At 37.5% G+C, this 17884-nt stretch overlaps 1 protein-coding gene across 2 annotated transcripts in view; it reads right to left on the bottom strand.

The window, feature by feature from the left end:
* LOC131144591 (uncharacterized) overlaps nt 1-17302 on the bottom strand; it is a 45796-nt gene extending 28494 nt beyond the window's left edge. For both annotated transcript variants that reach the window (XM_058093316.1, XM_058093315.1), the window contains exons 1-3: nt 16458-17302; nt 8045-8194; nt 7771-7905 (exon numbers count right to left, since the gene is read on the bottom strand). In XM_058093316.1, coding sequence (XP_057949299.1) covers nt 7771-7905; nt 8045-8194; nt 16458-16655 — 483 coding nt within the window. In that variant the 5' untranslated portion in view covers nt 16656-17302. The remainder of the gene's footprint in view (nt 1-7770; nt 7906-8044; nt 8195-16457) is intronic.
* Between the last annotated feature and the right edge of the window lie 582 nt (nt 17303-17884).

A 17884-nucleotide genomic window follows, 5' to 3' on the forward strand; every position in this document is an offset into this window, starting at 1 on the left:
AAATAAAAGATTTTTCAAATTTATTTTGTGATAATTTCGTAATTAATTAGGTACCGTTCATAGGAAGGGGCGCGCAGGAGGTGCTCGTACCTTCCCCTCGCGTAACCGAACTCCCAATCACGTCTTTGGTAACTCACACCGATTCTACCCTTAATTGGGTAGTAATCAAGTGTTTTATCCATACTAAATGGTTAGTGGCTACTCCATTCCTATTTTTTCTTGACAATATAAAATAATTTTTATTTCGCCAATCCGGGGCACACGCGCTCCGGGACGTCGCGACAACTTGGCGATTCCACTAGGGACGCTGTGGAGAGTCGAGCTAGTAATTAATTAGAAATTATTCCGAGTTCAAATTTAATAAATCTTTTAGTTGCTCCTTATTTTGTGAACATTAATTGTAAATATTTTATTTCTAAATTTTTTTAATTACAAATATTTTCTTTCCAAATTTTTTTAGATAAGAATATTAATAGTAAATATTTTATTTTCAAATTTTTTAAATAAGCATAGTAATTGCAAATATTTTATTTCCAAATTTTTTAGATAAACATATTAATCGCAAATATTTTCTTTCCAAATTTTTTAGATAAGCAAAGTAATTGCAAATATTTTATTTCCAAATTTTTTTAGATAAGCATAGTAATTGCAAATATTTTATTCCCAAATTTTTTAGATGAGCAAATTTTAATTGCAAATATTTTGTTTCTAAATTTTTTAAATAAAGCATTTTATTTGTACATATTTTGTTTCCAAATTTTAACTGCAAATATTTTGTTTCCAAATCTTTTTTATAAATTGCAAATATTTTGTTTCCAAATTTTTAGAATAAGCGTGTTAATTGTGAATATCTTGTTTCCACATTTTGAATAAGCATGTGATTGATTGTAAACACTTTATTTCCTTTGTTGTTTGAATAAACATGTAATTAATTGTAAATATTTTGTTTCCTTTGTTATTGAGTAAGCATGTGATTACTTGTGAATATTTTGTTTGAATAAGCATGTAATAAAGGTGGGGGCAGAGGGTATAGGCTAAAATGGATGAATTCACACACTTGCACACGCCCTATACCCGAGTTTTCCTTATAAGAATAGATAGGGGTGTAATAGCGTTTGTCCCTTCGTAGCTTAAGCTTGATGGGACCCGCGAACCACCCACTCAGTGCGAGTTTTGTTCATAACCCTATGGGGGAAGATGAAATTTCAAACTGGGGACTTGTTTTTATAGGGAATAGAGCCTACCCACACGTACTCATCTATGGTTTTCCCTAACTACGATAGAGTCATGAAGAAACCCTGTAAAATAGGTGTATCTACCGTGAGTTGAGATAGAAGCCACATCCTTCTTCACATTATGTAATAGAGTCTTTTGTATATATGTTTTTAGATACTTTGTAATATGTCTTGCATTTTGCATCCATTCAAGGCATTCATACCACTTAGCCAATATTTTGGAAAAGTCCAATAATGAGACCATGGCCCAGATGGATCGATGCAATCCTTTTCAAATAAATCGGACCCAACTTTTTTAAAAACAAATCTAGGCCCAACCTTTTTTTATACAAAAAACCCAACCTAGGCCTAATTTTCAAAAAGGGCCAAACCCATATTTCAAAAGGGGGCTTCGGCAATCCAGGCCAACATTTTTAAAACAATCCAAGCCCAACTCTCTTTAAATTCGGGCCTCGACCCATCAGAAAATAGCTTGAAGCCCATATTTTGAAACACCCGAGGTCCAAGTGCACATCAAAGTCCACAAGCCTGCGTTGAACCAACCCAATGGGTTGACTCACCCAAGTTAATCCCAAACCCAGATCATAACCTGATACTTCGTAGGATCTAAGGTACATGGACCATCATCAAGGAAAGGTATGGTCGAGGGAGGAATTGAATTGAATCAGTGGTCCATCAATGGTTGGCTTAATCAGGAAACCTTTCATTAGTCGATAGGGATTTTTCCAGAATTCTGGTGAAATAATTATTTAGGTTACATCGCATTCATGCACAATTTCACGCATAGTCATGCACAATAGGCTGCATGCATGTTCATATCTCTGTTTGTATGTATGTGTGCACTAGTTACATCCATGCATAAACACCCATTGCATCCCATGGTCATGCGTTAAACACTCACGCATTCATGCATTACATAATCATGCATTTGTGGTTCTAAGAAAAGAAAGTTTTGATCCACAGTTCTCTTAAGGAAAGAAGTCGTCTGAGTAATCAAAAACAATATTGAGACCACTACGCACCCGTACAACACTAGGCGAAAGGCAAGAGAAATGAGTGAACAACTAGAAAACAGAGTTATGGGTCTGGAATAGGAACAAGAGGAAATAAATGATAAAATAAGTAAGGTTCTAGAGGTGCTGATGAACAAAGGAAAAGCAGTGCAGATTGATCCTCCAGGGTTCACCCCAGTTCATGGACAAACATCATCTCCACCACCTGTCGTCATGGAAGGTCCAACGCCAAATATCTCTCCATTCATCCCTAATGTGCCGGCACAGGGGTTCCCAATGGCAAGAATTCCCCCGTTAGTAGCTTCTGATATGGGGATAAACAGATCCGAGGCCAAGCGTCGCTGTGGCGTACTGGAAGAACGCTTGAAAGTAATGGAAGGGTCTAATACTTTCGACTCTGTTAATCCTAATGACCTTTGCCTGGAGGATGAGCGGGGTCCGCATCTGTCTCAAGATCAACCAACACTGTTTTTCCTTTGTTCATTAGCAGTTCTAGAACCTTACTTATTTTATCATTTATTTAATCTTGTCCCTGTTCCAGACCCATAACTCTGTTTTTCAGTTGTTCACTCATTTCTCTTGCCTTTAGCCTGGTGTTGTACGGGTGCGTAGTGGTCTCAATATTGCTTTTGATTACTCAGGCGGCTTCTTTCCTTAAGAGAGCTACGGATCAAAACTTCCTTTTCTTAGAACCACAAATGCATGATTATGTAATGCATGAATGCGTGAGTATTTAATGCATGACCATGGGATGCAATGGGTGTTTATGCATGGATGTAACAAGTGCACACATACATACAAACAGAGATATGAACATGCATGCAGCCTATTGTGCATGGCCATATGTGAAATTATGCATGAATTGCATGAATGCGATGTAACCTAAATAACTACTTTACCAGAATTCTGGAAAAATCCCTATCGACTAATGAAAGGTTTCCTAATTAAGCCAACCATTGATGGACCACTGATTCAATTCAATTCCTCCCTCGACCATACCTTTCCTTGATGATGGTCCATGTACCTTAGATCCTACGAAAGATCAGGTTATGATCTGGGTTTGGGATTAACTCGGGCAAGTCAACCCATTGGGTTCAACGCAGGCTTGTGGACTTTGATGTGCACTTGAACCTCGAGTGTTTCAAAATATGGGTTTCAAGATATTTTCTGATGGGTCGAGGCCCGTGTTTAAAGAGAGTTGGGCTTGGATTGTTTTAAAAATGTTGGCCTGGATTTTTAAGTAATAGGGCCAAATCCCCCTTTTGAAATATGGGTTTGGCCCTTTTTGAAAATCAGGCTTAGGTCAGGTTTTTTGTTTAGAAAAAGGACGGGCCTAGATTTGTTTTTAAAAAGAGTTGGGTCTGATTTATTTGAAAAGGATGGGACCGACCCATCTTTTAAAATGCTTAGGCCAAGTGTTTTATTTTTTTTGAAAGGATGGGTCATGGTCTCATTATTGGGCTTTTCCAAAATATTGGCTAAGTGGTATGGATGCCTAGAATGGATGCAAAATGCAAGACATATTACAAAGTATCTAAAAACATATATACAAAAGACTCGATTACATAATGTGAAGAAGGATGTGACTTCTATCCCAACCCACGGTAGATACACCTATTTTACAAGGTTTCTTCATGGCTCAATCGTAGTTAGGGAAAACCATAGACGAGTACGTGTGGGTAGGCTCTATTCCCTATAAATACAAGTCCCCAATTTGAAATTCCATCTTCCCCCATAGGGGTCCGAACAAAACTCGCATTGAGCGGGGTGGTTCGCAGGCTCCATCAAGCTTAAGCTACGAAGGGACAAACGCTACTATACCCCTATCTATTCTTATTAGAAAAACCCGGGTATAGGGCGTGTGCAGGTGTGTGAATTCATCCATTTTAACTTATACTCTCTACCCTCACCTTTATTACATGCTTATTCAAACAAGATATTCACAAGTAATCACACGCTTACTCAATAACAAAGGAAACAAAATATTAACAATTAATCACATGTTTATTCAAATAACAAAGGAAATAAAGTGTTTACAATCAATCACATGCTTATTCAAAATGTGGAAACAAGATATTTACAATTAACACGCTTATTTTAAAATTTGGAAACAAAATAGTTGCAGTTAAAATTTGGAAACAAAATATGTACAAATAAAATGCTTTATTTAAAAAATTTGGAAACAAAATATTTGCAATTTATAAAAAAGATTTCGAAACAAAATATTTGCAGTTAAAATTTGGAAACAAAATATGTACAAATAAAATGCTTTATTTAAAAAATTTGAAAATAAAATATTTGCAATTAATAAAATTTGGAAACAAAATATTTGCAATAAAAAATTTGGAAACAAAATATTTGCAATTAAAATTTGCTTATCTAAAAAAATTTGGAAAGAAAATATTTGCAATTAATATGTTTATCTAAAAAATTTGGAAATAAAATATTTACAATTACTATGCTTATTTAAAAAATTTGAAAATAAAATATTTACAATTAATATTCTTTATCTAAAAAAAATTGGAAAGAAAATATTTGCAATTAAAAAAATTTGGAAATAAAATATTTGCAATTACTATGTTTATTTAAAAAAATATGGAAATAAAATACTTACAATTAATGTTCACAAAATAAGGAGCAACTAAAAGATTTATTAAATTTGAACTCGAGATAATTTCTAATTAATTACTAGCTCGACTCTCTACAGCATCACCAGTCGCCAAGCTGTCGCGACGTCCCAAAGCGCGTGTGCGCCGGGGTGGCGAAATAAAAATTATTTTATATTTTCAAGAAAAAATAGGAATGGAGTCGCCACTAAACTTTTAGTGTAATTAGAACACTTTATTACTACCCAATTAAGGGTAGAATCGGTGTACGTTACCAAAGACGTGATTGGGAGTTCGGTTACGCGAGGGGAAGGTACGAGCACCTCCTGCGCGCCCCTTCCTATGAACGGTACCTAATTAATTACGAAATTATCCCAAAATAAATTTGAAAAATCTTTTATATTACTCCCCTTTAGTGAATTTTTGAAATACACACAAAAATATATATAATATATATTTCCTCATAACCGGGGTACGTGAAGCCCAAAAGCTCATACCCTTCTCTTTAAAATCATAGGAAAACACACAAAAGGCATAATAATATAATACAAAATTACTTAAAGAAAATAAAGACAGCAATTCATAAAGTATAAACATATAGTACAATTAAATACTGAAATTACCAAACAGCACCATAACGAGCTATACTATGCTAAAATTTTAAAAATACGTAATAGTAATAAATATCTTACTATATGTACATAATAATAGCACATACTGTGATAATAATAATGACAGACAACTTACTATATATATAATAATAAGACATACCTTTTATGATAATAATACTTACCTTGACATACATATGTATATATATGGTAACACCTTTTACTATAATAATAAGTCACATATCTTAATAATACGCTATAATTAAAGCAATAACGTACTTACTATAATAACATAGCACATACATTAATAATACTCTACAATAATAGTAAGAATGATAATACAATACATATCATAATATAATAGTAAAGACGTGAAAATAATCAAACCCTAAAGTTAACGTACAATATATATATAAAAACTATTAATTCATAAAAATGATAATATAGAAACAATTCAAACCTTAAATAAATATACTTTAGGTACAAATAGTAACCATGAAAACAACTAAGGCCTTACCATTAATACCAATATTGTGAGAAACCAATCAAACCTTAAATAAATCATGTGATAATTAAAGCCCTAAATGTACAATTAAAATCCAAAACATACCATGAAAACCCTAAAATAACATATAAAATAACCAAAACCCTACATACAATATAAACCATAAACATGATAAATATACTAAATAAATTAAAAACCCTAAATAACATGTAAACAATAAACATGGTAATAAGAACACCCTAATTAAATATGACTTACATAATACAATTACAATAATAATATGTGGGCATTAAACAAAATAAATTGAAAATTAATACAACACAACCCTAAATAAATAAACAAAAAATATGAAATAATAAAAATAATATACATATACAATAAAAACTTAAACTTTAAATATTTTAAACCAAATAAAATATTAAATTATATACATATGGGCGTGTTAGCATGCATGGGGTGCGTGTGTTTGTGGTTTTGCTGTGTGGTTTTGTGTGTGTTTTGGTGTGTTAAAATGTGTGTAAAGGTGTATGTTTTGGTGTGAGACTCAACGTGGGGCTGCCAGGATCTGGGGGACTGCAAGGGCTGCCAGAGAAGAGCAGTGCCACGGCTGGGTCGAGACGACAATGCTGGTGCCGAGAGTCGACGGCAGTGGCTGTGGCGATGAGGATAACAGAGGAGAGCCCGAGTCTTGTGAACAAAGGGTAAGTCGTGAGGTGACTGTGTGAGAATGATGGCTGGCTGGAGATGGGCAAGCTGCTGCCTTCTCAGCCGTGGTGACGCCTCTGAGTGTCTGCGAACGAGAGTATGATCATTGGCGTGTGTGGAGGAGCAGCCAGGATCATGAGGGATGGCCGGAGTTCGACCACTGTGTTGTGGGTGTATGGCCGTGAAAGCTCTTCTTCTGATGGTGCCGGGAGGGAAGAGTGGTGGGTCTGCTCTTGGATGTCGTGGCTGTGGAAGATGGTTGTGAGATGAGATAAGGAGCTGCGTGCGTGAGAGAGGGGAGGTGAGAATGAGGGTGGACGGTTGCTCTTGCCGTGGATGGAGAGGAGTAGAGTGAGAGGGTATTGAGAGAGAGAGGGAGAAGGAGATCATCGGATGCTGCTGCTGTTGCAGTTGCAGGCGAGCACAGAGAGGGAGGTGCTGTGCGGGGAGGCCTCCGGGCTTCCTTTTTTTGTTTTTTTGTCTCCGCCCCCTTCTTGTGTGTGCGTGTAGCCTATTTATAGGCTTTTGTTCTTGAAAACCCTAAAAAGAAGACCTTTTTCTCTTTTTTATTTTTGCTTTGTATTTTTTGTAATAATAGTAATAATAATCATAATAATAATCATAATCATAATAATAATAACAATAATAAAAATAAGGATAATAATAATAACAATAATAATAATAATAATAACAATACGATAATAATAATAATAATAAAAATAATAATAATATATTAGTAATAATAATAACAATAAAAATAATAATAATAATAATGATAATAAAAATACTAAATAATAATAATAATAATAATATAGTAACCCCTTTGTTACATTTGGCTCGGGCAAAAATAGAGTGTCAACAGTGTCAACGGAGAAGTATAGAACCTACACAAAGGATCAATTTGGTCGTCATTCACAGCTCGAGCATAGAATGAATGCCACACAACAAGAATCTATTTCATTATTTTTGTCTGTTGTATCAAAAGGTATCAACTTGCAAGCAATCGCAATTGATACATCAGAAAAGTCCTAAATTATTTGGCATCTAGGGTCTTATGCAAGTTATCCAGATAAAAGATATCCAATTATAAGAGAGTACCCTCATGGACTTCATTTCATCCAATGCAGCAAGGATATCCATCTCTCGTTTTGAATCCAAGGTTCGGTTTTCCAAGGATTTCATTGCATCCCCCATCTCTTCAGCATCCTTTTTCAGCTTCTCCTTCTCTGCTTCCTGAAAAAAAGGAAAAATAAATTGTTCATAGATGAATTCAATGTTAAGAACTATGCTGGGATAATTGACATTTTTTTTTTTGGGATAGAAAGATAACTGAACATGTAAATGCAGTAGCATGGAAAGCTACAAATTTCACCTCATCCTCTGCACGCCAAGGCTCAAAATTTCGCGTTGCGCCATATTCAACAACATAATCTGAATTTTGTGGATCTGTCTTTATTGTAAGCTCAGCTGAACACTTTGTACATTTGAAGTAGAATCTGAATATTTGGATTCCCAAGTAAGCCTGGAAAGGATTAACATTAACAACTCAGTTCACTAAGCATCACATTCGAATCTTATACAGGAAATCAACCCTGAAAAATCTAAGAATCTCAAAAGTAATGGAAAAAAGAAATAGAAAATAATAAAAAAACAGATACGGCTAGGACTTTTTTTAATAGATAAAAACTTCAATATCATCACTTTGGTGCTTCGAATAGGAAAAAACGACACCCAAAACTTTCATGTCATTAGATTTATATGGATACTAAAGTTTAGAAGTAGATAAATGTACACTGGAAACTAAATAGTTAAATTGCATATGGAAACCATATAAAGTTATATATACAACATTAAGCTTACAATATTTATGCTAAGACACAGAAATTTCAATTTAGAAAGAAATTAAGCTTTTCACCCCTAAAAAAAAAAAGAAAAAGCAAGTAGCATAAACTTTACTAATGCTTACTCATGCCTCCAACACACAATTTATGCAGAAAGGAAAAGGCAACTCAGTTCCTTTTAAATATCCACATGGCTTCACTTCTTCAATTTTGTTCTCCTAGCTACCACTTGAATTAGTCAAATCAGGACCTCTTAACAACAAAACATAATTGGGCTATTGTTATCTAGTCCTATAAACATTGGTTTGTTGGTAATTCTGGGTCTTCTGTTGCATTTCATCTGAACAAGATAAGGTGCTTAGAGTTAAACGAGTTTTGATTAAATGGAGAAGAGCATATCACTACTATGTGCTCATCAGATACCTACAAATAGGTAACTACACAACCATCTTTGTTATATAGATCAAAATCAGAATGTTGTGTAGCTAAAAAACAACAAATTCAAAAACTAAGAGAAATGAAAAAGTTGAGATGGATTAGCAGTCTGACTTTAAAAGATGACGCAAAGAATGAACATTTTCATAGTAAGCTAAAAGTTATGCTAGCAGGATAAAAAAGAGAAGAGGGTGGTTGAGATGATTTAAGCACTTGCAATATTGACAAGATAACGCACTGGAAAGGAAGAGAGAATTAGTATGTGTTTAGGTAGGAGTAAACCTACAATAAATTGCATGGGGATGGCAAAAAAAGATTTTATGGCACTTCAAGTTTGGACAATGTCGTCCTAGATTATGTAGAATGGCAGAAGTTGATTCATATGTTGGCTCCACCTACCTAGTAGGCAAACCTCATTAGAGATACAGGAGGAGGCTGCCCACAAGCACAATGCATGCACAACTGAGTTCCTTTATCTGAAGATAAAGATAAATTTTGCAAGGAAGATGACCAATTGCTTTTTGATTTCCACCACCAGAGTTATATATTCCCATTGAGGGATGTGGCCCTCCATAGCAATCTCTTCTATCACTGTCTTGGAATCTCCCTCAATAACATGGTGATTCCCCTTGAGGGAAAGCTTTGGACAGGGCAAACCGGGCAGCATAAGCTTCTCAAACCAAGGGATCAATAGTCTTAAAGGGGGCTTACCAGGCCCCAAGAATGGCACCAGCGGCATACCTGACTACACAAGCTGCAAACTTTTCCCAATATTAGGTCATCTGGCAGCATCAAAATTGAACTCTCTAATGCTGGCAGAAGGCTAAGAGCTGCTTCTACATTCCCTGCACTTGTCGAAGGCATTCAGAATCTCTTCTACAATCTTGCTCCGATCTATCATTTTTCAGTGAAAAATAACTCCATTTCTAAGCTTCCAGACCTTTTCAAACAGGATGCTAGTGAAGAGAGGTAGATGATGTCTCCAAGGATTATTGCAATAGTAGAGAGTTTTCAGATTCAGAGTTTTTTCTACCCAGCGAGCCAGATATTCAATGTTGATATTGTCTATCTTTAGGCCCTAGAAGAAGAACCACAGGGATCTAGCAAGATGCCATTTGAAGAAGAGATTGTTGAGTTTTCTATACTTGAGTCGCAGATTGGGCAGGAGGTGCTAATTGAAATACTAGTTGGATTTTTAGGTTGCGCCTGAGATGACTCTCCACAGGATGATTTTGTGCTTCTCATGGATTTTTTGTTTCCATATTGTTCCAGGTTTGAAGTGTCATTCGAAGAATTACTTTGATCAATCTAGTAGGCGATCTAACTGTAAACTCACCCGTGCTGTTTGGAATCCACTTTGCTTTATCTTTACTCATCTCGAGAGAAATTGGAATATTGTAGCTGATAGCCTCACTGCTTTGATCATCAATAATAAATTGTATCAATTCCATTTTCCAACTCTTATCCTCATTCAGTAACAATTCCTGTACCTTGGATGGCACCATACAGTGGATCCATGTCTATGTCTTGTTTCGGAGTGGGGGATGAACCCAGGCAGTGATGAATCCACAGGTCTGTCCAACTATTAACGCACTCTGCTGAGCCCACTAATAACATGATCTTCTCCTTATGATGTCCCTGCAACTTTGGATGGTATTCCAAACGTATGAATCATAATTTGGTTTTCTTTTAGCAACATAACACTGCTGCTCCTACAATATTTCTGTTCAAGCATGGTGGTCCAGGAAGCTTTGCCTCCTGCTGCAATTTGCAAACACAATCCGGAAAGCACCGAGTCAGCAACTTATTTCTGTCTTCCAACCTTCTAAAACAGTAAAACCTAGACCCTTCTTTTACTTAGGCCTGCAGAGAGCTTCCCAGCATTTTAGAGCTAGGTATCTTTGCCCATTATTGTTTATCCACCAAAAATTCCTCACCAGGGAGTTCCAATTATTGCAAACTGATTTTGGGATTTTCATTACTGCCATAGCCTACACTGGCAATGCCATCACCACAGGCTTTAGAAGCATACTTCTTTCAGCATAGGATAAAACTGTGGATTTCCAGACACACAGTTTGTTTGATAGCTTTTCCATTATTGCCACAAAGTCATTTTTCTTTGGTTTCCCCTGAATTAAAAGGCATCCTCAGGCATTTTACATTTGGTCTCAACACTCCTTTAGCCCCAGACTGGACTTTAAACAGGCTGCCCCTCTTCTACTTATATTTGAACTGAAAATAATCCCTGACTTATCCTTATTTAATGTTTGGCCTGACCATTCACTGAAGGTGTCCAGGATCTCCATTAAAGCTTCAGCATTTTAATGATTTGCTCCGCAGAAAATGAATATGTCATCCGCAAAGAGGATGGCTTATAGGCTCCTTTTGTCCCAGACTGGACTTTAAAGAGGCTGCCCCTCTTCTACTTATATTTGAACTGAAAATAATCCCTGAGTTATTCCTTATTTAAGGTTTGGCCAGACCATTCACTGAAGGTGTCCAGGACCTCCATTAAAGCTTCAGCATTTTAATAATTTGCTCCGCAGAAAATGAATACATCATCCACAAAGAGAAGATGGTTTATAGGCTGGCAATTTCTTGCTAGTTAATCCCGTGAATCTCCCCTGGTTCTTCTGGTCGCAGTAGCATCTGCAAAAGTATTTTTCCTATGGCAATAATAAAAAGGAAGGGGGAATACAGGTCACCTGCCTTAACCCTCTGTGATTTTCTATGAAACCTAATGATCCTTGATTAACAGTGAGAAGGATGATGTGCTTATCCATTCCTCAATGACTTTGGTAAAGTATTGGCCAAAATCAAAGTGGTTTTTTAGGATCAGATTTCATTCCATTTTATCATAAGCCTTGCTCAGGTCAATTTTAACACCCACCAAGGCTCCTTTCTATTATTCCATCAAGGCTCCTTTCTATTATTCCTCTCAAAGGAATGAAAAATTTCTTGAATTGGAGCAGATTGTCTGATATTGCAATCCCTTTTACAAAAGCCTGGTTGGGAAAAATCAATTTCTCCATAAACGGCTTCAGCCAACTGATTAACAGGCCGGAAATCAGCTTGTAGCTTACATTACACAGGATTTCTTGCATTCCATCAGGTCCTGGAGCCCTAAAAGGGTGCATTGGGCCCACAGTTTCCTTGATTTCCTCCTCCGTGACCATTAACCAGAGCTTGGCATTCTCTTCAGATGATACGCAGACGATAATTAGGTGGTCCTAGTGTTCTGGACTGATTGGGTTTGAGCTGGCAAACACATTTTCAAGGTAGCTTACAAACTCCTTCCCTATTTCAATACGATAATCTTTCTATTGACCATTTGTTTTCTTCAACATGTCAATAAAATTCCTCTTTCATCTAATGATTGTTGAGAAATGAAAAAAATTGAAGTTTGCATCTCTTTCAAGCATCCATTTAACTCTTGATCTTTGCCTCCAGAGAAGTTCCTCTCTTAAGGTTTATTCTTCTAACTTCCTTTCAAGAGCTTCTTCAACATCAGGTTCTCTCTCGCTGCCAGTTGGTGTTGGATTGCATCAATTTGACTTCTGAGCCATTTCATCAGGCAAAACAAACCCAAAGTGTTCCTTGTTCCATCTCCTAAGGGCTTTTTTTGGTATTTGTTGTTTTCCTGCAAAGGCCATATGCATTAGAACCTTGTACTGTCTGCTCCCAGGCTTATTGAATAATTTGGCTGCTGTTTTGGTCTCTGATCCACATCCATTCAATTCTGAATAGCTTAAGGAAGTTGGTCTCACGGGGTGTCGAGCACTATGGGGTTGTGGTTTGATTCGACAGCTGGTAAATGATTCCCAATTGCTCAGGGAAAATATTTACTCCATGCTATGTTTGCAATAACTCAGCCCAGTCTTTTCTTTAATGTTTGCCCATCCTTCTCTTCTATTGCTCCACATATAAGGATTGCCACTAAAGCCTAGGTCAATGAGACCTTGACATTCATTACAGTCTATGGTCCTTTTTTGGAGGGAGATGGTTCCCTTGTTCCTCCTTTTATCCATGGAACCTGTTAAGCTTAAATACCCACACATACCATAGGCCCTTGAAACTCCTCCAGCATCTGATTAAAATTTTCCCAGAATTTAGCATGGTTCCAGTGATATGGTGGGGCATAAACACAGTTTAAAAGCCACAATTCCTTTCCTTGGCTGACTAGTGCTGAGATTAGATTGGTGTTTTCTCCCACTATCTGAACTTGCATTCCCTCCCTCCAACTCAAGCACAAACCACCCTTGGTGTTGTATGGTTCCACAATTGAAGCCGTGTGATTCCTGAGTCTAATAGTCTTTTCAATCTCGTACATGTGCATTTAGTTTCAGAATGGAAGATGCAGTCAGGTTTATTCTCCTTTATCATGGCCTTTTAAGTATCAAATTGTCAAGCTATGGCCCAGCCCCCAACGATTCCAAGCCAAAAATGATCATGGCAACCTGTGGGGCATGGTTAAGCCTGCCTCCTCAGCTATTTTATTTGCATTCTTCATGAAATAGTATCTGAGTCTTTTGGGTAATCTTTTCCCTCCATCATCCTCTGGATTTTTTTGAATCTATTGATTTTCTGAGTGATTAATCTCCCTTTACTTCTGTTGATCCTGATTCTTCATCTTTGGACATGAATTCTATCATCTCCATTACTACTTCTTCAACTCCCAATAATAAGTAACCTCCACTCATCTTCCTTCTTTTCCAGCTGAGGGAAGTTACACAAATAGATTTCCTTTTCAATGATAATTTATTGAAGTATTCAATCAGCCAAGAATCATACCTCTGCATTTTTGCAGATTGGCACTTGTACTTTTTCTTATTGTGCTTGCCTCTGGATTCTCTAGTTGGGCGTTGGCCTTGTTCCTGTTCTCATTTGACCCCACTGAGCTTGTGCTCTCTCCCCTTCCCTTTTCTACTATTGCTATCTCTACTTCACTTATTCCCATCATTGTGTTACCTTCAGACTAGTTATTAGGACATCTGTCATTATTCTATTGATTTGGGTTTTTTTTGCTTTGCACTCTGAATTAGGAATGTCCCCAACTTCTTCGTACTCACCTCCTGCAGTGTTTTCCCCGCCGTTGTTATTCCCTTGTACACTTGTCTCCATTTGATTTTCTACTATTTGGGTATCCAATACCCTGTTACTCACTTCTATAGGTTGGTTTTCACGCACCATCCCTGTCTTTGACCTAGGGTTTGGAGATCCTTTCTGTTCAGCTTCTGCCTCCTGCCTTGATGATCATCCGACCTTAATTCTCGAAACACCCCATAGGACACTCTCAGATCGGATCCATAGACTGTCTCACCAATTGATCATTGACCTACCTTCCTCAAGACATTTATCATTTTACCACATATACAGCAGTAATCTAAATGTTCATACCTAAACTTCATCCATATTTCTTTATCTTCTTTTCTTTTCAACCAAAATCCTGCTGTGGTGGCTTCATGAAGTTTACCATGACTCTTGCTCTAATTTCATACCTAAGCTATTGGTTATCTTCTTTTCTTTTCAACCAAAATCCTGCTGTGGTGGCTTCATGAAGTTTACCATGACTCTTGCTCTAATAAACTTCCTCTATAGCTCTATGAAATTGTTTGGGATGTCAATTTCAAGGATCTTTCCTGCTGTCTCTCCTATTCTCCTGATGTTCTCCTCTTTGAGATATGCTAGCATAGCCCTCAAATCTATATCCAGAATGGTCCTTCAGTGAATGTTGGTTCACTAAAGCTTTTCCACCGTTTCCATGCAGATAAAACCATTATTTGTCCCATTACAAAGCATGGGGCTTATTTAAGAACCTTTTCCTTGGTTTTTGCATTGGCAAAAATAAAATTAAAGCCATCCCCCCCCCCTCCCCAAATATATCATGGACATTTCACCATAAAGCTCCATGCTTTTTGAATAATACTCTTATGGCAAGTTCATTCAGTGCCTTCTCTGATAAAATCTTACCTGCAAGACAATGGCTCCCTAGGATGTGAACTGCTCTCATCTTCTTCGAGGTCAAGTTGGGCTGAATAAGCTAATTCCTCCTTCCATCTAGCCTTCGAAGGTTTGAGGGCCTCAAGGTTACATGGGGAAGAAAACCTCCTCTGGACAGGGCTTTGCGGAGAGAGTAGTGATTGTAATCATATAAATAGTAAGAATTTATGATTTAAACTTTAAGTTTCATTCATGTGTGACAAAAATGTCCTTAACAATCATCTCCAAATCACTAATCAAGGAATTTTATGGAATATTCCTTTTACTACGAATGTGACAGATTAGAAACTTCATGCACTCTCTGGCTTTTACAGAAATGTCTATAATTTATGCTACCAAAACATCCTCGACAGACCAAAATGGGCTTTGAACAAAACACAAATTGCAACAACTCCCCTTGGATTCATATTTGAAGGACAGCAACCCCTTCAAAGGTTGCTTTTTTTGTTTGGGAGTCACATGGAAATATTTTAACCCTTGACAATCTGTAGAAAAGGGGGCTTACAATCACAAATAGATGTATTCTTTGTATGGCTAATGCAGAATCAGTTAACCACATTCTTCTCCAGTGCCCCTGGACGAACTTCTGGAATATGGTTCTACGCTTTTTTTGGATTAACAACAGTATCCCAAACATTTTTGCACAGACTAATCTGTTGCCTACGCCAGTTGTGCCCACAGCCAACACGCAGGAGATAAATCGCAAATGTGCAGTGCGACTAGCAGGAATCGAACCCGGACCACTGGGGTTACCAGCATGTTCTAAGGCTCGCCCTTACCACCCAGCCATATGCCCGGGGGCGGAATATGGTTCTACCCTTGATTGGATATTAGTGGGTTATTGCAAATTCCATTGAAGGGGAGATTTGGGCTTGGAATGGCATCAAAGCCATCAAGGAGAAGCAAAAGGCTTTGAATCTCAACCCTCTAGCCACCTCATGGTGTGCTTGGAAAGAAAGAAATAAGAGAGCCTTCAAAGATACAGCTACACCACTTCAGATTTGCAAAGAGAAGTGGATTGCTGTTGTTTCTAGTTGGCTTAGTGAGCAAATTGTTAATGATCTTAATGTATTCCTTGATGTTTGCAACACTCTACAAAGTGGTTGATGCTTTGCACCTTGGGATGGCATCCCCTTGATGCCCTGCTAATACAAATTTCTCTTTACTCATAAAAAACAAAAAATTAATTTTGAATAATCCCCAACAACCAAGAGAATTTGTTTAAAATCAAAATATAAAATTTAGTCAATGTTAATGCAGCGAGATTATGCAATGAACATAAAAATAGAGTGCAATCTTCAATTATTCCTGTATCTCAAGGTAACTTCAAATATGCAACAAAGTAAATTTGGGAACTTGAAGTTAGATGGGACTTAATCGAAACAAATGGAAATTACAGAAAATAACTGAAAATTGAAACAGAGACCATCCGTATAAATGTATTCATTCAGAAATATTAGCCTTTTAAAATAAAAATAAAAGAAAGATAGGATCACGAAAGGAACTGACCTCGCCAATGACGTCTTCCTTACGGGAATTGAACTTGGTGCCTTTGTAGATGTAATTGCCGCAGGTGTTGCAGCGTATGCTCATGGGAAGCATCATCCGCACCTTTATCTGCTGGTTCTTTGGTCTACGTACCCTCGGCAGCTTCGAGGGATCAAAATCTGGAGGATAATACTTGTTCAGCACCTTCCTCTCTCCCATCTCTTTTTTTTTCCTCCCCTCCTGGACTCACAGAGACAGACTGTTGCAAACCAACAACTGATGGATTCTTCTAAAATTTGGTTTCAATCCCAACCATACAAGGAAAGAAATTTCAATGTGTAAAGCTAAGTATCACGGACGCGTTGAGGAGCTTGAACCGTCCTTCCGCCCCCCCCCCCCCCCCCCCCCTCCCTCTCTCTCTCTCTCCTAATTTTTCAAATTCCTCTTTAGTTTCCTATTTTCCCTCTAGCCTTTCCTGCTGCCTCTCTCATCTGTTCTCTCTGAACGAGATGCTGCAGCTGCTTGTTGGCTTTCTTTTCTCTTTTCGCTTTTTTTCCTTTTGTTCTGCTCCTGCCCAGATGGAGAGGCCGCCGGATGCTCCCCTGGATCTGGAATACCACCAGACTGACCTTCGGTTCTCCGTCGCAGTCGGACACGAAGTGGAGACAGGCCGAGGACTTGTCTGGTTCGTTCGAGAGATTGCTGGAGAGGCGAAAAGACGGAGACCTGGAGACTGACGAGCTTGCCCTAGAGGCCGTGGATGAGGGCGAAGACGAGGTTGAAAGCTGGCGGCCAAGGAAACGGCGTCATCAAATCCTTCTAGTCCACAAGACTCTGTTCTCTCAATTCCCTGCAATTAGAAGTTCATTATGCTTGATACACTCAACGTATATAATACACATCATTAATCAAATTTTTTAATGTGGGATAAATTTTTTAATATGGATAAACTCACAAGTAAAATTCTCAACAATCTTCTTATTACTTGTGAGTTTCAACTACTCCCTTCTAAACGAAAACCGTCTTCCTTACGGGAATAAGCTCAATTTTCCAACGGTTACTCAAGTGGGTCTTACTACTAGCCCCTTACGTGCATCAGATTGCATTCCACGTGCCTCCGAACCAATCTTACCTCTTACGTCTTGACCCTATTCGAATTCATCCCTAACCTAGATGATCCTTATTGATCTTGGTCACACACTTGGTCCTCCAATTGTTAGCACGTCAGGATAATTAGTTTCACCTCTCGACTTTTTACGATGTCGCTCACTCAAAATTACGAATTGTCGGCTCTGATACAACTTGTTAAAATTGGAGGAGTCCATAGGTGGACTTGATACATATGAGTGAACACCAATTTGACTCAAAAACTTAAACCTATTGAGTCTTGAACTCAACCATGTATATAAGCACCCATCATCCACTCAAATTTTCCAATATATGACAAA

The sequence above is a fragment of the Malania oleifera genome, chromosome 12, assembly GCF_029873635.1.
Source record: "Malania oleifera isolate guangnan ecotype guangnan chromosome 12, ASM2987363v1, whole genome shotgun sequence".
Classification (NCBI taxonomy): domain Eukaryota; kingdom Viridiplantae; phylum Streptophyta; class Magnoliopsida; order Santalales; family Ximeniaceae; genus Malania; species Malania oleifera.